The sequence below is a fragment of the Ursus americanus genome, chromosome 15 (assembly GCF_024610735.1).
Source record: "Ursus americanus isolate L20-20 chromosome 15, mUrsAme1.1.p, whole genome shotgun sequence".
NCBI classification, from domain to species: Eukaryota; Metazoa; Chordata; class Mammalia; order Carnivora; family Ursidae; genus Ursus; species Ursus americanus.
Window position 1 is genome coordinate 16113622 of NC_142141.1, and position 22399 is coordinate 16136020.

Consider the following 22399-nt stretch of genomic DNA (forward strand, 5'->3'; position numbering starts at 1 on the left):
CGCCACACAGAAATCATGCACACGCACACTGATACGTGGTTGTGCACACTCATACACACTTTCAGCATGCACCGAACACACAGACACCCAGCCACTGTTGGGTACGCCCAGCAGATAAAGTGCACTTCAGTTACACACCGAGCTGCAGCCTTGGATGTGGGCGTGTATGTGTGCATACGGGAGCCCTGAGGAACGTTTGGACACGTGCACTTATGAATGCGCGCGCGCGCACACACACACACACACACACACACACAACTAAACATGCACACACGATTCATAATCACTCTCAAGTACAGGCAAATGCCGTCCTTGGGGAATTGCCGCAGCTCTAGCTCTCACGCCCACACGCACCCTCTGATCCGCAGGAGCCGAAGCTCACGTGCAAGCAATAGAGATGTCTCTGCAGACTCACGCACGAATACCCTCACCCTCGCGATCGCCTGGCTAGCAATCACTCTCGTGCGTGTAAACCTTCAAATACACTGACAAAGTCTACACACGGAGACCTGCCTTGACACACTCAAGTTGTCACCAGCGCTGAAGTTTTTTTTCCAAACCGAGGCCGACGGGAGAGCGCGGAGCGGCGGGCTGGCCCACGTGACCGGGAACGGAGCGCTCCCGCCCATGACGGGATGGGAAAAGTATGCCTGGGGCGGGCGCCGGCAGAGCCGCGGCGGCGGGAGGCGGGACGCCGAGCTCGGCCGAGAGCTTCGTGGTTCCGGAAGCCCCTGGACGTGGCGGAGGCTGCGAGGGTGAGTGTCCGCGCGCTACCTGCGCCGCACCTCCGCCGCCCTCCCGCAGGGGCGGAGAGCGCAGGTGGGAGGGCAGGGCTCCGTGGGGCCGGGGCGGGGACAGGGGTGTGTGCGGGTGGGAGGTCGGGCGCTGCAAACTTCCCCACTTTGCAGGCCGGGCAGCCCCGGGATTCCTGGCTCCTGACCTCTGCCTTATGAATTGCAACATGAATTAACATGTACTGAGCGCTCACTGTATGCCAGGCTCTGCGCTAAGTGGCTTAACTGTTGATAGTTAACACCTCTACCATTTATTGAGCGCCTATTTTGTGCCAGGCTCTGCCAGCCCTCTGGTGTGCTGTTTCATTTCCATGACGACAGGTTATCCCCATCTGCCAAGGAGGAACCAGGCTAAGAGAGTTAATGACTTGCTTCGGGTTGCACAGCTAGTAACTGGTGGTAGAGGGGCTTGAACCTTGATAAGTCTGAGTCCAAGACCCGAGCTAATAATCATAGTTGGTATTTACAGAGTGCATGATCTCATTTACTCCTTACAGCACTTCTTTAATTAAATATATTATTAGACGGGCAAACTGAGCTCAAAAGGCACTAAGTGGCAAGTTGAGATTTGCACCCAATTCTTTACAACTGTCTTCCCCCCAACTACTTGTCTCTAAGCCTTGTCTTACTTACTTTGTTCATGTTTCCCCAACCCCCCTGCCATGGTCCTATTCCAGGACCATATCTCTCTGCTGAAAGATCACAGTGGCCCCCAGTGTTCTCCCAGTCCTCGTTTGTACAACCTCTGCACCATCCTCCTTGGCTCTTTGAACACAAAACTCTACCTGGAACCCTTCAAAATCTCCCCCGTTAGACCTGCCATCTCCCAGGGACCCGGTGTTCCTGCCCCCACTGAACCAGCAGCAAGAGCAACAGCATCCTATGTATGTCAACTCAAGACTGATGGTCAGCATTGTTCAGAGCCTGTCCTGTCCTGGCCTCCCATTCTGCTGCCCTCCCCCATCTCCACAGTTCTGATTTATTCTGTATCTGGTAATTGTATCCATTAAGCCCTCTTTCCACTGCCAACGCCTCAGACCCCCTGCACTCTTAGAACATCACTACTACCCTTCATTCTCACACTTCCAGTGCACCATGGTGTGGGCTTCTTCCCAAATGTCTGACTTCTCCCCATCCCCTAGCGGGGACACCAACTTTGCCTATCTTCTAATACTTAAATGTCAGGATTACCTTTTGTTTTAAATGCTATAAAACTACTAGTGCTCATCCTAAGAAATTTGGACAGTACAAAAAATGAGAGAGTAAAAAGTAAAAGCCGACACACCCATTCCTAAGAGGAAACCCATTTGTCCAGAAGTTGTGTCCGTTCAGGAATTATAAATGTGTGTGTATATCCTTTTTTTTTTTTAACTCAGAAAGAATCATACTTTACATTCCATACTGCAACATGCCTTTTTCACTTTGTGTATCTTGGCCATCTTGCCGTCTGCATGTCTGGGCTGGCATTGTTCTCATAACGGTGTCATAGTATGTCACTGTACGAGTAAATGGCGATTTCTTTCAAAAGTCCGGGGTCATCCCTGAAGCTATTCTGCCTCCATCAAATATTTAGCACGTCCCCCAGGAAGTGATTGCTTTCTCTGCAAATCCCCCTCCTCCTCGTCAGCTGGCTGGACGCAGGGGACTGAACCTTCTTTCCTATCGTGCCAGTCTCTACTGCTTTCTGCTCCCGAATGTTCAGCATAGGCTAACAGAGTCCATGCACACACTCACAGCTTTCCTCAGCCTCGCTCCCAGTCAGAGGCTTGCCAACCGGGCTTTGCCTCCACGAGAAAAACCCCTGCATAAAGCAGATTTCATTTCAAATTCTATTGTAGGTTTACTTTTGAAAGGAATTCTGTGCCAAATCTCTTTTCAAGGAAATAAGCCTCCTTGGATTTGTGCATTGCCGTGAATGGCTTACCTCTATTACACACACGCACCCAGAGCCACCCTGTGAGGTCAGGCTTTCAGTTCGTGGGTCCTATTCCCAAGTACATGGCAGGGGGTCATGGGCCCCGCGCCCTGAGTCGGCAGGCCTGGGTCCCCTCCCAGCTTGGACCTGGAAAAAATGACTTCAGTTTTCTGAGTCCTGTTTTCTCTTCTGCCAAGTGAGGATGTCAGTATCAGCCTTACGGAACTGTGAGAAGAGCAAAAAGGGAAATGAACATCAAAGCTTTGAAGTAAGAACACACAGCAAATGTGGAGAACACCCTTTTCCTCCGGTTCTGGGGTTGCCGACTCAGATGCTGATGGGGCTGTGCGTGACACACAAGCGAGCAGAGCGCACGCCCTCTGGGAGTGGTAGGCGCTGTGGACACTGGGGAGTGCAGGTGCTGAGTAGTGGTCGTCTGGGGCGGCCATAACAAGTACCGCAGGCTGGTGGCTTGAACAGCGGGAAGTTATTCTCTCAGAGTTCCAGAGGCTAGCAGCTACCCTTACAGTGACGATGGCGTTAGCTCCTTCTGAGGCCTCTCTCCTTGGCTTGCAGAGGGCCACCTTCTCGCAGGGACCTCATGTGGTCATCCCTCTGTGTGTTGTGGCCTAGTCTCCTCTCTATAAGGACACCAGTCGTCGCGGAATAGGGCCCATCCACATGACTTTATTTCCCTTTACCCCTTCAAAGGCCCAACCTCCAAATACTGCCCCATTCTGAGGTTCTGGGGATTAGGACTTCAACATATGAATTTGGGGGAACACATTTCAGCCCATAACACTCCATCTCAAGGGGCAGCCAACTTGGTGCCCTGCCAAATGCTGCCGGAGCGTCCAGATTCTCAAGGAAACCTGAAGATCTTGATTTTTTTTCTTTTTTTTTTTTGCTATTCCAGCAACATTTTATTAATCTGTTTAAAAGAGCTGAAGCTCTTAGGTTTATGGTGATGACTTTCGAACTTCTTTGTTGAGCCCAACTGCTTCTCCCAGGGCTTGAGGACCTGCTCCTGGTCCCCTTCCATCTCTGCTCTGGCCCCAGGGCCCTTCTCTTGTGGGCGCCTTGGCTGCTCACCTCCTCCTCTGTCAAAGAGTCATCAGTGCTGTCCCCATGCTCAGTCCCTCCCAGGTCCTTTCTGGTGAACAACTCGAGTGGGTACATGTCTGTCATGCTGCCGTCGCTGTCACTCGGCCCTGCGCCGTCTTCACCAGACAGCTTCTCTCGGGCAAGGGGTTAAGTGCCGTCCATCTTTCTTCCCTCCCCCAATTTTTGTGCGGGAGGCAGGCAGGCTCGCACTCCATACACGGCTTCTGACACTCTTCGTCTTCACGCGGAGCCCTCGGGCACTCGGGCTCCACGGGCCCTGGCTATGGCTCAACACCTGCTCGCTCGACTTGTCGATGTGCCCCCGGGGTGAGTTTGCAGAGCCGCTGGCGCGGGTGCTCCGTGCTGAGAACAATGTGCAGCTCCAACTCCGAGCTCCGCGTTCCCGAAGGCAGGAGAGGCGTGGACCAGCCGCCGGTATTTCCAGCCCCGGGTGGAGACCTGGAGCTCAGGCAGAGGGCAGCGCAAGCTGGGGGCTGGCGAGAGTGCGTTGCAACTTGCGGGAACTGGGCTCCAGCCGCAGACTCGGGGGCTTGAGCCTGGAAATCTTGATTTTGACATAGAATCGCCCACGTTTTACATTGGCAACAATTTCAAATTAAAACAACAACAAAATGCCTGGTGCAGTCTGTAGCTTCTTACATCTGCTCAGGCCACGGATAAGCCATTCGGGTCCAGATGATCCCTCCCTCAGTGGCCAGGCCATCCTCCCTGGCTTTTCTATCCCTTTCAACCAGAGGTCCCTGCGCATTTCAGTGTTAATAAAGAGCTGGTTATTGAACGAGTAAATCAGAATTTTACAGCTTTGACAGTAGGTCGCACATGCAGAAATCCTGCGCCTTTGCATTTCCTGCCTTGCTGCGAGCCTGCATCAGCTGTTACAACTGCCTGCAGCTGTTTACCCCAAAGCTCACCCTGTTCGGCTCACCTTTCTCTGTTTTACAGATGAGGCAACAGCAGACCCAGGTCTGCTTATTTAACCTTCTCCTGTTAATCCTATCTCACCTTATTTTCACATATTGTCATTATATCAGAATAATCCTACCATTACCGAGTGCTTACTGGGGCCTGGTTACTGCATTATCTCACTTAATATTCACAGTTATTCTAAAAGGTATGAGCAATTTAATTACTCAGGGAGTGAAGACCTCAAATAATTCAAATTGGGGTAATTTAAATTCGCCTGCTGAAGGCGACAAGTATTTCTGCTTACCTCTAGAATAGTGTTGTCATGTGGCCCTCATGTACGCACAGTTGACAACTTACAAGTCACCCTGCCTTGTAAGGTTCTTGACAAACTTTTAATTTGGGGGGTTTAGAGTTATTTCAGATTTCACACATAAAGAGAAAGAATAAATATTTTTCTATCGTGCTATTTCAAATTCAAATGGTTTAAACAAGACAATACAGTATGGTTTTTTCCATTTTACAGACAAGGAAACTGAGGCCCAGAGGGTTTCAATATCAGAGGTCGAACATCTCTAAGATGATTCCTAAGCACCAGACCGGCTCTGTGCTTCTCGAAGGCCAGCCCTGTGTCAGATCCTTAGAGTTACCCTGAATGCCTGTGAGGGCCTGGCTGGAACAGATTCCTGGGAACCAGCAGCCCAGAGAAGTCCAGACAAACTTAGCTTTTGCTCCCTAGCCCTTCAGAGTTCAGCATTTGTTCCCTCCCTCAGTTCCTGGGTCTTCAAGTGTGGACCCTTCTATACCATTCCAAGGGATCGTCTAGCCCCAGAATTTCCTCCTCTTGCCTTCTGCATGGTCCTGGATGCTCTTTGGAAAGAGAGCCTGTTTCAAAGAAAAAGGAGGTTCAAGGCTTGCTTTCCCTCCTGGGCACCCAGGCTGGACCCTCAGTATAACCGGACCATGTGCCCTATGAGAGTGGCAGCCACATCTTCTCATCTCCAGAACCCCAGTGTCTGGCCTCAGAGGCAATAAGCGGCACCATTTATGGCCATCCACGTGCCAAGCCAGGGCACCAACAACATGATATCCCATTTGGCCTCCCGTCACTGGCTGAGCTAAGCACTGTCGCGTTGACTCACCTGTCCGTGTATCATGGAGCGTGAACACACCAGGTGTCTCAGCGGTGTGGGGCCAAGGCAGACACCCTCGTCCTTCCCTCAGGATGCAATGCCAGGGCAGCAGCCAAGCCCAGGTCTCCTCGCTTTCAGTGGCAACTGACAGAAACACAAACCAAACTAACTTAAATGAAAATGGAGAAAGAGAAGAAGGCAGGGGCCTCCGCCTGAAATGCCCCAAGACTCAGAGATCAGGACTGCTTTTCATGAGTTCAGCTGCGGTTGGTGACAATTACAATTTTGAACTAGGTCTTGAGTTCTGTTTTGTGCCTTCCTTTCAACATCCATTATCCTGTTTGATCTTTGGAAGGGTAAGAAATAATACAGTAATAATAGCTCATGCTTTTGTACCCCTCGCCACATGCCACGCCTTGTCTAGGGACATATGTCCTCGTAACAACCTTCTAAGTCAGGTCGTAGTAGTATTGTCCCCATTTTGGAGAGGACAAGGCCGAGGGAGATAGAATCAGTAATTTGTGAAAGGTCCCACAGTGAGTTCAGCGCGTTTGACTCAGGCGACTCTGTTTAGAGCTAATCCTAGCCCCCACGCGGCTGGGGAACAGTTGCGGTGTGGCGGGTCTGAACGCAGATGCGCTGTGAGGGGAGAACACACACTGACTGGCTTTCCAACACAGCGCTGATTAACGAATGCGAAATGCCTCATTAATCATTTTTACATTAATTACACGTTGCAGTGATATTTGAGGTAGATAAGTCTACATAACATATTAAAATTAATTTCACTGCTGCTTTGTACCCTTGCGACATGGCAATGAGACCCATTTCGAACGGAGGCCGCACACCCTGTTGCTATGGGACAGCGCTGCTCCAACGCGCTCCCCAGCACTCCGGGCTGCCACTTGGAGGCTGGCCCTCGGGACAAGCTGGATACAGGGCTCCGAACACCCTCGGGCCTCCTCCCCTCCCCTCACATCTGGCACATGGGCTGCATTCTTCTGGCTCCCTGCAGTCCTTGGTCTCCGCGGCGGAAAACAGCTGTGGGCAGCTCCGAAGCTGGCTGGCTCTGTGCCCGCCTTGCACGGGCAGCTGAGGCCAACATGAAGCAGCCTGGGGGGCGCGTGTCCAGCACAGCACATCGCCTGCCGTGTTTGTTGGTTGGTCAGGGTTTGGGAGTATATAGCAGGAGGTATAGCGACTGCCAGCGTGCTTTCAGGAGTGTTTGCTGACGTGAACCCTGCGAGGTCCTGGCTCCTGGGATCTCACTGGGTCACACTTTGTCCTTGGACCTCTTTCTCTACACCCAGCCAGACGCAGGGAATGCGGCAGGAGAAAACAGCAGATCCGATCGTTTCCGGGGCCTCTTGGCAAGTGGGCCCCATGCTTTTTAATCTTCTGTATTAGACTCGGGTTGCTGGAGTGCTTCCAAATCCCAGGAAAGGAGATTTCTCTGTGAGCACTGCGTGAGGAGCTGTCGCCAGCCCCTCTCCTCCAGGCCAGCCCCTCTCCTCTTTGCCGAGAAGCTGGAGAGCACTGTTTCCAATTTGCTTCCTGGAATTCAGGAAGGGCATGGGTGTTTTTCATCATAGAATTCTCACTCCCATCAAAGGGAATTTTCAGGGAGCTTCATCTGCAAGTGAGCCCCACCCCATTCCAGCCACCAGCCCTTCCCCTTTAACTCCAAAGTCTGGGAGAATTGGTCCGATTCAGGTATCCCCAGCCCCCCAACCCCCATCCCCGCCAGAACTCGCCTCCCAGACACTCCAGGGGCTCCTTGTGGGAGGTCGGGACTGCTTGCTGTTAGCTCAGGGGTAGGTGGTGGTAATTACAATTTCCAGCAAGGCCCGAACTTTTGTACCATGTTTGCTCTCAACGTTGGTTATCTTGTTTGATTCTCAGCACAGCCCTGGAAGGCAGCTAGGGTGAGTGTTACCACCTCCATCTCATAGGTGAGGAAATGGAAGCTGGGGTAGGAGGAGATGACTTTCCCAGAGTCACATAACCAGTGAGTTATGAAACTGGGGCTGGGACCCACATCTTCCAATCCAAGACCAGGCATCTTGCTGCGTTTCCCTCATTGGCCGAGTGTGGCTTTGTCTTCCGCACAAAGCAAATGAAAGTTTTGATCCTGTTGCCCTTTTCTTAAAAGGAGTGTCTCATTCCAGGCTGAGGAACCGCTCCGAGCTGAGCACGCCCCTGTGTGGGCTGGTACTGCTCTGGGTTCCGATGACATGCTCACGACCAAGACAGGCAAGGACTCACTTTCCTGGACCTTCCACGCCAGAGGGAGGACACAGCTGGTGGGTTAGAATCCAATGCCTGTATAAGCACAAGTTGGTCCAAGTGCTTGGAGAGGAAAAGCCAACCAGCAGCGGTGCGTGGGGTGCGCTAGGTCCCGTGACCAGGCATTTCTGTCTGAGGAGACAGTCGTAGATCTGAGCCCTGGAGGATGAGGCAGGCAATGGTCTGGGGGCTTCACAGGGAGGAGCGGAGGCCTAGGGGGCATTTCAGGCAGAGATCTCTCCAACGCTGAGCAGTCGCTGAGTCACACGCTGGGCTCGGAGCTCTGAGTACGTCATCTCATCATTCCGACAGAAACTCCATGAGGTGGCTCAACTATTATTTCCATTAGATGAGGAAACTAAGTGTCAGGGCGGGGGGGGTCCCATGGCTCTCAGTCACAGAGTTAAACACCAGCCCTACCTGCCAGCGTGTCATAACCCAATAGCCAACAAGTCAGATTTATTTAAGCATCATGTAGATCTTCCAGTCTCCGAGGCAGGAGGGCTCAGAAGCAAGCAGCCCCTCTGAAAGCCCACACAGGTGTCCCTGGAGTTTCTACCGGCAGACCACACTCAGGTATAGTCAGCAAGACACCAATGTCCCCACTGTTGGTCCATCTCCCATCACAGTCTGGGCCGAGAGTCCTTGAGAATGAACCAGGCACCTGTGTTTTGAACACCAAGGGCAGAAAGGAGGAGGAAGGCTCTTCCCCTGATGGTGGACTCTAGGCTGGGGCACTTTAACTCCCAGTGTCTTCCTAGGACATGTGTATTTATGACTCATTAGCTACTTAACTGAGAGATGAGAAGCCCAGGGACTGGGCAAATTAAAACCAGAGTGAAGAACTTCATCCAAGTTTAGTACCTCATGACTTCATGTTGGGGGTTTAATCAACTAACATTTCTCCCCTATGGCAGGAAGACTGTCATGGCCTTCTTATTCAACCCCCACCAGAAAGAATTTAGGAAATAAGATAGTTTTTTTTAAAGATTTATTTATTTATTTGAGAGAGAGAGCACGCTCCTGTGCCTGCACACGCAGGGGGAGGGGCAGAGGGAGGAGGAGAGAATCTCCTAGCAGACTCCCTGCTGAGCACGGAGCCTGATGCAGGGCTCGATCTCATGACCCCGAGATCATGACCTGAGCCGAAATCAAGAGTTGGATGCTTAACCGACTGAGCCACCCAGGCACCCCAGGAACTAAGATAGTTTTTAAAGAGGTGAGGAAGGATCAATACTTGTTTTTTTCCCCTCTGATCACTTGAACAGATATTTATGGAGTACCTGCTGTGTGAAATATTCTGCAAGCTCCAACCCTGGAGTGAGGGTGGAGGGCCCTGTGCTCTAGGAGGTCAAAAGGGAGGAGGGATTAGAATTAGATCTGGTTTGGGTTAGAAAAACCTCGAAAGGGAGAAAACGTTCTCTTTTGGAGGGGGGAGGGGAGAAAAAACTTATTTGGATCCAAGGATTCCTTTTGGATTTAGGCCATTGCCTTGTTTTCTCCTCACTGTGGATTTTCTTGAGGGCAGAGTGTGTGTCTTACTCATTAATGAGGCAAATGTTTCTTGAACACCCACTGTGTGCAAGGAAGTTGGAAGTCGTGGGGATATAGCAGCCAGGAGGGCTTCCATTTTAGTGGGAAAGAAAACAGGCCCAGTAAGCAGGGAAACGAGCAAATCCAGTGAATACAGGGCCGTTGTTGTAAGGGCTAGAGAGACACAGACAAGGAGCCGGGGTCCACAGGGAGAGCTGTGGGAGAGGGCATGTCAGGGAAGCCTCGGAGGAAGTGACATTTAAGCTGAAACACAATGGATGAAGAGCCAGCGAACCAAGAGGGTGGGGCTCCTAGGCTGGCAGAAGGGAGTTTGGCCTGAAGGAGGTGGGGTGGCTGGCGGGGGGGAGAGCAGGGAGGGGCAGGGGGAGCTGGCGGTGGGGTGGTGGTGGCAGCAGGGGCTGGGTCATTTAGGGCCTTGTGGGCCATGTCAAGATTTCCGATGTTTGCGTTACAGCCAGCAACAACTGGAGTAAGACCCTCCAGGAAGTGATGTGGCTGGGTTGTGTTTTTGAACGGTCCTTCTGGCTTCCCATGGGGAGTACGCATGGGGGAAGCAGGAGACCAGGGAGGAGACTCCTGCTGGCTCTAACCAAGGCGTGAGCTGCTGGTGCTGGGGAGGTGCTCTGTGCACCCTGGTCTTTTGGTTCAGCTCACAGGAACACCCCATGAACATCCCAAGGGGCTTGTGGATGTCAGGGCCCGGGACGTCCCCCCATCCCCACCCCATCACCTTGGCTAAGCCAAGTGTGGGCCTCTCAAAGGATAGGAGGTTTCCTTAAGCACCGATATACTCAAGTATCCTGAGGGAGAGAAAGCATCACATCAACATTTCGAAGTCCTGTATTATATATAGATGTGTGTGTATGTGTGTGCTTACAGGCGCGTGTGCATGTGTGTGTGTGTGCAAATTGATACTAAAGAAATTTCTCTGTTGTGTGTGGCTTTGGCAGATGCTTCAGGGTCTCTTCTGTGATTCAGAATATTTAGGGGGAAAATCTAAGAAATGCTGACATAATGGAAAGCGTTTGGGCACAGGGTCAGCCAAACCCAAGTTCAAATATAACTTCTGCCACGAACTGGTTGTATAAATATGAGCAAATTAATCTCTCTGAGCTTTAGTTTCCTCTTGTATAAAACAGGACAAAAACAGCAGGAGGAGGGAGCAAGGTATCATAGATTCCGTGTGGTCTTCAGATCCCCTCAGACACCGGTTTGAATGGGGTCCCCGTCGCTCAATTGTGTGACTTTAGGTAAATCATTTCACTTTTCAGAGCCTCTGTTTCTTCCTCTGGAAAATAGGATAATAAGTTTATCACCTTCACAGAGTTTAGAATAAGCTTCAAATAAAATAATTCATGTAAAGAGCCTCACACAGTGCCTGGAACATTGTGGGCGTCTAATAAAGTCAGTTTACCCCTGCCTCAGTTTCCCTGTCTGTAACTAAAGGGGCTGGTCCCTTGGGGCCCTCCACAAATATGCCATTCTAAATTTATTTAAAAGACCCTGGAAGAGGTAACCTGTCTGGATACCTCGGGGCCCTGGCTCCCCTCCAAGCACCTAGCCCCCAGTTTGTCTCACCACCACAGTGTAGAGAATCGGCTTGGGGCCAGACTTGGGAGGGAAGGCGGGAGGGGGCACCGGCTGGGAGCAGGAATTTTTGGAGCCTTGTTTTTCTTGGAGGTGCCCTGGAGGCAAGGAGTCTCTCCCTCTCCCTCCAGAATCTAGTCTCCCCGCCTTTATTTCCAAAACAGTTCCTGGCTCGGACTGCGGGAACCGCCAGACTCCAGCTCTGAGAAATCCCTTCCTCTGTGCATGTTCCAGAGCCCTGCTCCTCCACCCAGCCACCGGGGCCTGCCCTGGGCCAGCTGTCACTGCGTGGAATCCCCTGTTGTCCACAGAGGCTGGTGCCAGCAGAGGTGGCGGGACAGCAGATCTTCCTCCCTCTCGCTGGGCTTGTGTGGCTGAGAGTGATCCTCAGAAGAGAGAAGGGGGCTCGTAAACTGAAGCAGATGCTTCCTCTCCTTCCTTTCCTCTCTCATCTGGCTGTCTCTCCTTCCTGCCTTTCTTCATCTAGCTGTTTGCAGGACCTCCTCTGCCTAGAAGACTCGCTCCCACCCGCTTCCTTCCTCCCTCTCCCTGGTCCAAAATGTTTGCAGATTGCAACTTTTCAAACCATTTCAAACCAGCTTTGAGAATTCGGTTTCTCTTGTGGGCACCCAGATGTATCAAGCTCACAAGGAACAGTGACAGTTTTCCAAGACTCTTGTCAAGCAGACCAGGGAAGGAGATGGAGATGCCTGGTGACTGGGAGGGTCTAGGGCACAATTCTCTAAAAGTACAGCATGCATATGATACTTCACCATGTTCTCCGGGTCCGCCTACCACCTCTACTGCCATTCAGGCCAGCCATGTGGAGCACAGGGGACACCGGAGGCACACATTTTTACGTCCTCTGCCCCTTTGTAATGTAGCCAGGGAGGGAGCCCCCTCCCTGGCCATCCACTCCCAGGGAATCCCATCTTCAGTCTTCATTCAAAGGTGAGACTTCCTCCTGTCTCCCAGCCAAGATGTGAAGCTGGCAGGGCCATCTGCTCACCTGTTTCCAGGCTGAAGGAAGGAGAGGGAAGGGGACAGACAGCAGGAGGGCTTTTCCATGTTTCTGGGCGGGGACGAGGACTATACCGCTCTGCCTCTCTGGGCCCGGCAGACATAGAAGCTACCTCTTTCATGGGGACCTTTGCCAGCTCTTTGGGGTTGCCTTATTGGACTTAGACTGTAACAGCCTCAAAGTGGGCCAAGCACGTTTTCTTTTTGCCGGCAAGTCCAGGCCTCGCCCTCGGCTTCTGGCTTTCTGGTGTCTGCCCTGTGTGGTTATTGCTGCTGGGGCCCCTCACTTTCTGTCCAGACCCCTCTGGTCAAAGCTGGCTCCCACTGGGGAATTTCTGGTACCTTCCATCTCCCAGGGAGATGAGAAGGGAGTCAGCTGTCTCCCATGCTCTCTCTCTCTCTCTCTTCCACCCAATTTCTCACACAGGCCTCAGAGGTGTGGCCACTCTCCCTTTCCCTCCCAGTGACATAGGTCACATTTTAAAATCCTTGATCTGACAAAAGTGCCAAGAGTCACGGAAGGGCTCTCAAACTGTTCCTTTGTCAAATCTTTGCTTTGGCCTGACCACTACCATTTAGCATGCAGCCTCTCCTGAGTCCTGGTGCCCCGGTGGAAGTTTCGATTATAACACTCTCCTACACTCACCCACTAAGTCTTGCTTTCCCCTCTCTCCAGAGGACTGGATGCCCAGAGCTCACCTGTTCTCCCCGCCCAAGTCTCTTTCTTTATGTGGGGCCACAGGCCTTCCTTATGTCCTAGCAGATGGTCTTCCTGGGGGGCCCTGGCACCATATTCCTGTCTGGGGCTTTCCAAGATCTCTGTGCATATTTGGGGCAGGGGCTTTAAGAATGGGTGTGCCCTGCTACAGATGACAGTGCTCTTGGCTATAAAGGGATACTAGAAAGGACTAGGGAGGCATTAAAGATACACTATCACCACATTGAAATTGTTTTCTTGACTTAATCAGGGTTAAAGAAATTGAAATGATAGTTTTTTTTACTATATGATGTAATGTTATTGAAAACAGTGACCGGTACTAGGCCGCCTCTACCTGGCCAGGGGCCCCTCTGTGACACTTATCTAAAGAAACCGTCTAAGGTCCAGAGAAGGTGAGCCTTGGAGCCCGAACTAGAACAGGCCCCCAGGTCCAAGGCAGTGCTGTGCTGTGGTCTTCCCTCATCTCCCTGACAGGAGAGGTCTGATTTTCTCTCCCCTTCATGTCTTCCAGGGGTAAAGATTCCAGAGGGGGCTGGAAGATAGGTAGAGTCAGCCTGTTTCCAGAGGCAGCCTGCAGTCCAGACAGGCTCAGGACCAGGGCAAAACAAGGTCTGAAGGAGAACGAGGTTGAGGGTCCAGGAGCAAAGCTCGAGCTCCAGGACCCAGGCCTGCCAGCACCACGACACCTGTCTCTGGAATGCTCTGGTTGGGTAGCTGAAAGCTGCCCAGGCACAGTGGAGCCAGCAAGGATTATGTATCTGCAAGAGGGCAGGCTGAAGTCTGAGAGGCCCAGCATCAGAGTTGAAGAGACCTGAGAGACCATCTAGTCTGGTGGTTCTCAAAGTGGGTCCCTGAACCACCAGCAGCAGCGTCACTGGGAGACTCACTAATAATGCAAATCCTCTAGCCCCAGCCCAGACCGACGGAATCATAAACCCCGGGGGTGAGGCCCCGAAATCCGGGTTTGAACAAGCCCTCCGGGGGGAGTGCGATCCACACCGAAGTGTGGGAACCGCTGACCGAGTTCAAACCCCTTATTGCGCAGGTGGGAAAACTGAGGCCCAGAGAGGGAAAAGGGCTTGCCTAAAGTTACAAAGCAAGCTACAGTCTGGAGTCAGACCCATGGCAAGAAACTTTCCATGCTTGGAAAGTTTCATTCTTGGGAGAAAAGCTATTGATTGCAAAGTGATGGAGAGAATTTGTTGAGAGATCTTGGTCAAGTTGCTTATTCTTGCTCTGGACCTCAATGTCTGCATCTTTCCAGTGAGGGGCCAGGAATGCATCATCTTGGGGCGCCCGGCTGACTCAGTCAGTTAAACGTCCAACTCTTGGTTTCTGCTCCAGTCGTGATCTCATGGGTCGTGGGGTGGAGCTCCACGCCGGGCTCTGTGCTCAGCAGAGAGTCTGCTTAAGATTCTCTCCCTCTGCCCCTCCCTCCCCACTCTCTCTCTCTCTCTCATAAATAAATAAGTTTAAAAAAAAAAGGAGTGCATCATCTCTGAGCATATAACACTTTGGTCTCTGGTGATCAAGGTGTGGCTGCCACCAGCCTTAAGGACACACTGTAAAACTAAATATATTGAAACTTACAACAGTTCTTTTTCTTTTTAAAGATTTTATTTATTTATTTGAGAGAGAGAGAGCACAAGCGGGGGGGAGGCAGGCAGAGGGAGAAGCAGACTCCCCTGCTGAGCAGGGAGCCCGATGCAGGACTCAATCCCAGGACCCCGGGATCATGACCTGAGCTGAAGGCAGATGCTTCTCCAACTGAAAAACCCAGACACCCCAAGACTTGCAACATTTCTAAAAACTTTACTCCCCATACCACTTTCCAGGAAGCTACCACAAAATATGTGCCACCAAATCAAAGTCTTAAAAAATTTTTTTTAATTAAACAAAGAGAGAAAGACAATGGATTCATACAAGAGGAGATGTAACACAAGAGAGAGGCAAAGAAAACACCACAGTCATCATAAAGGAGAATCTAGGATGGCTACTGTTTAGCATGTGGAAGGATCGGAACAGCGGGATGGGGGGCTCCAGGGTGTTTATCTTCAGGAAAGTAAATGTATCGAATTATCTGATACATTTGATAATGTAGAATATAGTGACATAGGGAACTAAGCAAATGAAAAAATAAAATTATTTTCTCCAGTAAGAAACGAGTATAATGAGAAAGGAAATATAATTAGGAAAAGTGCTTAGCTTAGCAGTAAACAATACTTATAATAATTCAGAGAGTAAATTTTGATTTCAGCAAAATTTATATTGTAACTACATGAAGGAGAGGAAATACGAGCTAGGGTGATGGAAGGGGGCTGATTCTTCATCTGTCATAAATGAAATTCAAAAGATAATATCTAAAATAAGGGGCACCTGGCGGGCTCAGTCAGTAGACCATGCAACTCTCGATCTCAGGGTTATGAGTTCAAGCCCCACATTGGGTGTAGAGCCTATTACTTAATTAAAAACAATTTTTGAGGAGCACCTGGGTGGCTCAGTCAGTTAAAAGTCTGCCTTTGGCTCAGGTCTTGATCTCAGGCTCCTGGGATCAAGCCCCGTGTCAGGCTCCCTGCTCAGTGGGGAGTCTGCTTCTCCCTCTCCCTCTGATCCTCTCCCCACTCATGCTTGCTCTTTCTTTCTCTCTCTCTCTCTCACTGAAATAAATAAATAAAATCTTAAAAAAAATTTTTTTTAATAAATAACAAAGAATCAGTATAAGCATGTTATCTGTTAATGGAAGGACATCCCAGAGGAGATAGCTAAAAGAGTTTGGGCTGGGGTTTGAGGTTAAGGACAAGTAGGGCTGGAGATCACAGTTTTTCATTATAAGACTTATAGATGTATTTGACTTCACAAACAATGTTAAGTGTATTTTTTCAATTATTTTTTTAACTTAAAAAAAATATGCAACTTGGACTTGTTACTCATGTCTCTGAGGCTCCCTCCGTCGCCGGCCTCTGTCTGGCAGGGAGGCTGTGAGTCAGTATTGTACGGAACACTCCGAGCCCGTGCCTGGCCCCCAGGAAGCACCTGGCAGGGAGGCTGCTGCCGTAGCCCGCCAGTGCTGCTGTGGTGGGGGGGCACGTTGAGTTAGAACAGAAGCCTCAGTTCTCGCCTGGTGTTACCCCGAGTTCCCCCCCCCCCCCCGCCCCAGTGAAGCAGCATAGCCGCAAATCATCACCTACAATGTGCGGTATTTCTGCCCTGGAACTTGCTACTCATGCCACGAATTTGAAGGAAATCATGGCTCGTTTCTCTCCTTCCACGGCTCCTCCCAATCGGTGTGACTGGGCTGTTAGGTCCTGCCTCCGTTTCAGCTGCTCTGAAGGACAACAGTGTGATGATGAGGGCCTCACCCTCAAGACCTCTCCAAAGTATATTCTGGGTCCATGACTCAATCATCCAAATATGTCCTCAAGATAGGATGACCCTGTCCAGCTGCTTGTTTGTGATGTAGGAGAGAGCAAGAGAGAAATCTAATTGAATTTCTCCCAGCTGCCTCGTCCTCCTCTGGTTGCCTTTCTGACTGACCACCAGTCAGCTCAGTGGCTGGACTCACCTGCTCACAGCTCTCTTGCCTCCCACAGGTGACCGCCATGATCCCTTGGGTCCTCTTGGCCTGCGCCCTCCCTTGTGCAGCAGACCCGCTGCTTGGTGCCTTCGCCCGCAGGGACTTCCAAAAGGGCTCCCCTCAACTTGTCTGCAGCCTCCCTGGCCCCCAGGGCCCACCAGGCCCCCCAGGAGCCCCAGGGCCCTCAGGAATGGTGGGAAGAATGGGCTTTCCTGGAAAAGACGGCCAGGATGGCCAGGACGGGGATCGGGGAGACAGCGGAGAGGAAGGTAAGAGGCCCAGGGCCTGCCCCTCCTGTTCCTGCTTCGGGTTGACATTCTGTGGCACAGGAGAACTTTAGTTACAAAAACTAAAAGTAATCCCATTTCGTTATAAACCAAATTAATATCTCTTTAAAAACAGAGCAGTGTATTTCCCTGAAGGGAAGAGCACGTATCAGATCTTGTGTTCCTTCCCCAGCCGCACCATTGATTTGCTGAGTTGCTTTAGGCAAGTCTCCTGATACATTATTCAGAACTCCTTTGGTGGCAAGTGATAGAAACTCAATTTACAGCCCTGAATGGAATTTATTGGCTCATGCAACTGGGAAGTTCAAGAGCCGAGCTTCAGCAATGGCTGGGTCCAGGGGCTCAAATGTTGTCAGCAAGGACTGCGTCCAGGCACTCGAATGCTGTTGTCAAGGCTCTGCTTCTCGTGGGTGTTGGTTTTGTTCTCACAAAGGCTGAAAGTTTTGAAATGGCTACCAGTGGGCTCAAGCCTACCTCCCCATGGCTTGATCCATAGAGCAAATCTTAGGATGACTAATCTTCCCAAATCACATGTGTGTCCTGGACCAATGCTTTCGACCATGGAGGTGAGGTACCGCCATCTGCCAGGACTGGGTCAGGTGCCCGCCCCTGGGTGTATGAGTGGGTGGTGAGGGCAGTTGGTCACTGTGATTGACAGCCTCGCAGGGACCACATGAAGTCATGAAGGGCGCTTCCCTGAAGGAGGAGATGCCAGGCAGCCAGAAAACAGACCGAATGGTCTCTACAGGCTCTTTCAGCCTAGATATTCCTTATGTCTCAGAACCCTTGATGTCAGCAACATCCCCACGCAGACGTTTTAAGTAGCAGGGGAGTCACGATAACTTTTAACATTGACAAAACACTTACGATTATGTTGCTCAACTGGCCGTCCATACCATCCTGTAAAGGAGGTATCCTTACTATCCCCGTGTCACAGATGAAGAAACTGAGAGTCAAGGGGGATTCGGTTGAGGACAGCACGTCATGGCTGCAAGAACGTGAACTCTAGAAACAAGACCAGGTACCTGCTTTGGCGAATGAGTTAACCTCTCTCCATTCCTCAGTTGCGTCATCTCTACAACAGAGATGATAACAGCATTTCCCTCACCGGGGTGTGACAAAGATGACATATGACCTGGGAAGCATCAGTCTCAAAGTAGACGCACAATAAACGGTAGTCACCCCTTAACTGACGTGCCGAGCTCACGTAACAGGCTGGAGCTGACTCCAAATCCAGACCTTCTCCTGCCACACCAAGTTAAGTCCTCCAAAAGCACCTCCTTCCCCCAAATAACTATATAAATAACGATGACGGCTTTGACTCGGGGAGGTCTCAGTGTGTCAGGCACTGGATGTCATGGTATCCCAGTCCCTGACCCCAGTGGTAGCTTCAGTCTGGGCCTGGGCTCCAGGCAGAGTTTCCTCTGACATTCATCTCACAGGTCCCGGAGGTGAGTGGGATCTCTGCTATTGACTTTTTCTCCTGGATCAAGAGGTGTGAGGATGTAAGCTGGGGGCTGCTCTTGGCCATCTCTCCTGCCATGCAGTGAGTCTCTGCTGAGAATTAAGACAACACACCAAGGAAGTCGGGAGACACAGAGTCCTGACTGGTAAAGCTGGGCCACCCTGAGACCAGTACCAACCACCCAACCACCCTCCCCCGACGTACACACACAGATCCATCTCCAGAAAGGGCTTGGAAAGTCAAATCAGCGTTTCCTGAAGTTCCTTGAAAAGGTATCTAGAAAGAGGCACACCACATAACACATCGTGGAACTTCCTGGGAAGCTTCCTTACCTATTTGTCTCCCAAAAAAAACTCCAGTGCAAAATGACTCAGCCTCTTCCTCCTCACAGTCCTTTCTCCCATTATTAAGGCGTTACGTTTTTGCTTATTTCCATTTTTTCATGGAACAGCTTCATGATCTTAGTGTAATTTTTCCCCATTTAAAAAAATTTTAATTACGAGTAATACATACGTTCTCATTGTGATATATTCAAACCATACAAATAAAGCAAGACTCCTCCCTAATTCCTACCTTCCTCCTCCTCTCCTCACTTCCCAGAGGTAATTACTATGAATTGCTTAGACGCGTATCCTTCCTGGCCTTTTTCTACGTAATTTACATATGCGTGTAGTGATACCAGGCCTTGCCAGCCACTTAAGCAATCTGCTCCTGAAAATTAGATGTTCAGTGAGAAAATTCTATTTGGGAATCTGTTCCCCAATTACTTAAAATAGGAAAAATTTAAATGCATTACACGTCAACTCAAAACTTTAAAACACAGTAAAATGCCTACATATATCCGTAAAAGAAGCAAAGTGCCTTGTTAGAATGTAAAACGCCTCCAGTGTTCCTTTCTGATCGCCCGGTTCATTTGGTGGCGAACAAGCACTCGTCTTGTGTATGATAACGCTGGGATCCTTTGGCCCCAGCGACCTTCAGAAGCAGGCCCTTGCCTGACATCCGCCATACTTTTCAAACATCTACACCCAATTCTGCCCATCTACCAGTTGTACCAATTATACCATTGTGTTTGGATGTGACTCAAATCTTTACCCACATTTGTTTTGTTTAAAATGTTGTGTTGAATTTAGGGGACATAAATAGACATGTTTCCTATATAATCATTGGCCAAAAATATTGTATTGAGAGAAATGCACATTTTATGAAACGCGGGTATTAAAAACCAAGGGGCATTCTGCAGAAAAACATGACTTGGGAATGCTCAGCAGAATATGCCAACTATATTTGCGGAGTGTTTACTATGGGCCCGCCGTTCTCCTCTGCCCTTATGTGGTTATAGAACTAGTTAGTGTTGTGGTTTCCTTTCAACAAAAAAGGTTCTGCCACCTGCTTTTTCCCTGTAACGGTATACTTCAGAGAAGTTTTCATATGGTACACATAACTCTGCCTCATTTTTTTAACTCCTGCATAGAATTGCACAGTACGGATAGACCGTAATTCTTGAATCATTTCTCTTTGGATGGGCATTTAGTTGTTCCTAGTTTTGTTGTCGTGAGCAATGCTGCACTGAAACTCTTACCACATGGACAGGGACCTGCGGTAGGCAGGGCTTGTACTAAGAGCAACGTGTTGAAGTCAACAGGCTTCTTGCAGTTCTTTTGCCGACCCATTCCCAGCACAGCCCACCGAAGGATTGGTCTTCCCCCAGACTCTTCCCCCAGAAGGCAGGAAAAGGGAAGGGGGAGAACTGTTCTAAGTTATTCTTTTTGCCCTGATCCACAGTGGTTCTGGAAGGTAAGTATCACCATTCTCATTTTCCAGATAAGACAGGGAGAAGTGCCCCAGGTTACACCATTGGGATTTGCACCCATTTCTATGTGACTCCAAAACCTTCTTGCTCTTTCCATTACCCAAAGGCTCCTGCTCCAAGGATGGAAAGCCAAGACCCACAGCCTCTGCCTAGTTCTGTGAAGGCCCCTCCATAACACCAGCTGCTCTGTCTTCCAGGTCCACCTGGCCGGACAGGTAACCGGGGGAAGCAAGGACCAAAGGGCAAAGCCGGGGCCATTGGGCGGGCTGGCCCCCGCGGCCCCAAGGGGGTCAGTGGTGCCCCAGGGAAGCACGGCACACCAGGAAAGAAGGGACCCAAGGGCAGGAAGGGGGAGCCGGGCCTCCCAGGCCCCTGCAGCTGTGGCAGCGGCCGCGCCAAGTCTGCCTTCTCAGTGGCCGTGACCAAGAGTTACCCAAGGGAGCGGCTCCCCATCAAGTTTGACAAGATCCTGATGAACGAGGGTGGCCACTACAACGCATCCAGTGGCAAGTTCGTCTGCGGCGTGCCGGGCATCTACTACTTCACCTACGACATCACGCTGGCCAACAAGCACCTGGCCATCGGCCTGGTGCACAACGGCCAGTACCGCATCCGGACCTTCGATGCCAACACGGGCAACCATGACGTGGCCTCGGGCTCCACCATCCTGGCTCTGAAGCAGGGCGATGAGGTCTGGCTGCAGATCTTCTACTCAGAGCAGAATGGGCTTTTCTACGACCCTTACTGGACCGACAGCCTCTTCACGGGCTTCCTCATCTACGCCGACCAGGACAACCCCAATGAGGTGTAGACAGGCAGGTGCTGGGTCTCCAGGGAAGAACAAGCTCCTGGAGTTCCAGAACAAGACCCCTTGACTCTCTGCTGGGGGGGCATGGGAACTTTCAGCCTTCTCTGCCCGATTTTCCCTCCATCATTAAATCCAAGCTTTTTTATTCATCCTTCCATCTATCCATTCCCTCTTTCTTTTTTTTAGTATCTACGGTGTGGCAGGCACTGTCGTGCTGTGCTCTGGAAGGTGCCTCAGCGGACAAGGCAGACAGAGGCTCTTTCCTTGTGGGGCTTCCATTCTAGTAGGAGATGCAATTTACAAATAAACAAGCAAAGAATATAATTATCGTGCCAGGATGGGGACGCACGGGCCATGGTCGAGAGTAACAGGAATTATTTATTGCTGTAATAGCAAGGAGACAAAGAAGAGGGTGCATTTATTTATTTTTTTTTTTTAGATTTCATCTTTTTTAAGTCTACTTACATAAAGTCTACAGATCTTAAGTGGACAGCTCGATGAGTTTTTACACAGGTACACAGCTTGTCACTTCCATGTGGATCACGAACACGGTACGTCCCCCTCGCTGACTCCCCGAGGCTCTCTTAAGCGCCCTCAGTGAGTACCAGGAAGAAGCTGGTTTTCAGCTGAGTCCTGACGCAGAAGACAGAACAAGGCAAAGGGTCTGGGAGAAGGGGTCTGACAGAAGGAGCTGCGAGTGCAAAGACCTCGCTTGAGGAAAGAGCTTGACATACATGAGGGACGGGCTGACGGCCAGAGGGATGGGTACAGTGAGAAAGGAGACAGGAGGCTTGAGGTGCGAGCCTGGGTGTTATACAGAATCTCACAGGCCGTGGCAAAGAGTTCACTCGCTGGAGAAACCTTACTGAACTGCAACAGTGAGCATGATATTAGTATGGGGATAACCTAGGATCTGCTCAGTGCTGGGGTTAAGTCAGCCTCACACTTAGGCACTTTATTCTTAGTTACAAATCACCCGCAGGCCCCCTTCTCCATCACCAGGATATCCAAGCACGCCCGAGAACTGCGGCTCTAAGAGGGCAGGAAGGAAGAGCATATAAATGAATCTTGCCCCCAGCCTCAGGGGTTTCCAGAGTGTAGAGATCTGAGGGACATGAGAAGCCAGTACAAAGTGGCTGATGCTGAGAGGGCCCCACAGGTCAATTGCTGAAAAGAACTTTCTTTCTTTCTTTTTTTTTTTTAAAGATTTTATTTATTTATTTGACAGAGAGAGAGACAGCCAGTGAGAGAGGGAACACAGGCAGGGGGAGTGGGAGAGGAAGAAGCAGGCTCCCAGCATAGGAGCCTGATGTGGGGCTCGATCCCAGAATGCTGGGATCACGCACGTCCTGAGCAGAAGGCAGACGCTTAACGACTGAGCCACCCAGGCGCCCCTGAAAAGAACTTTCTGAGGGAG

General features: G+C 50.6%; 1 protein-coding gene and 1 pseudogene across 1 annotated transcript; one reads left to right on the forward strand and one right to left on the reverse strand.

Annotated features, from left to right (window-relative positions):
• The first annotated feature begins 620 nt into the window (after window positions 1-620).
• Window positions 621-21132, forward strand: C1QTNF2 (C1q and TNF related 2). The gene is made up of 3 exons (XM_045792031.2): window positions 621-755; window positions 16626-16878; window positions 20372-21132. The coding sequence occupies exons 1-3, from the start codon at window positions 636-638 to the stop codon at window positions 20983-20985; spliced, it is 987 nt and encodes a 328-aa protein (XP_045647987.2). The 5' UTR covers window positions 621-635; the 3' UTR covers window positions 20986-21132.
• Window positions 3612-5894, reverse strand: LOC123788617 (surfeit locus protein 2 pseudogene; annotated as a pseudogene).
• Window positions 21133-22399: the final 1267 nt, after the last annotated feature.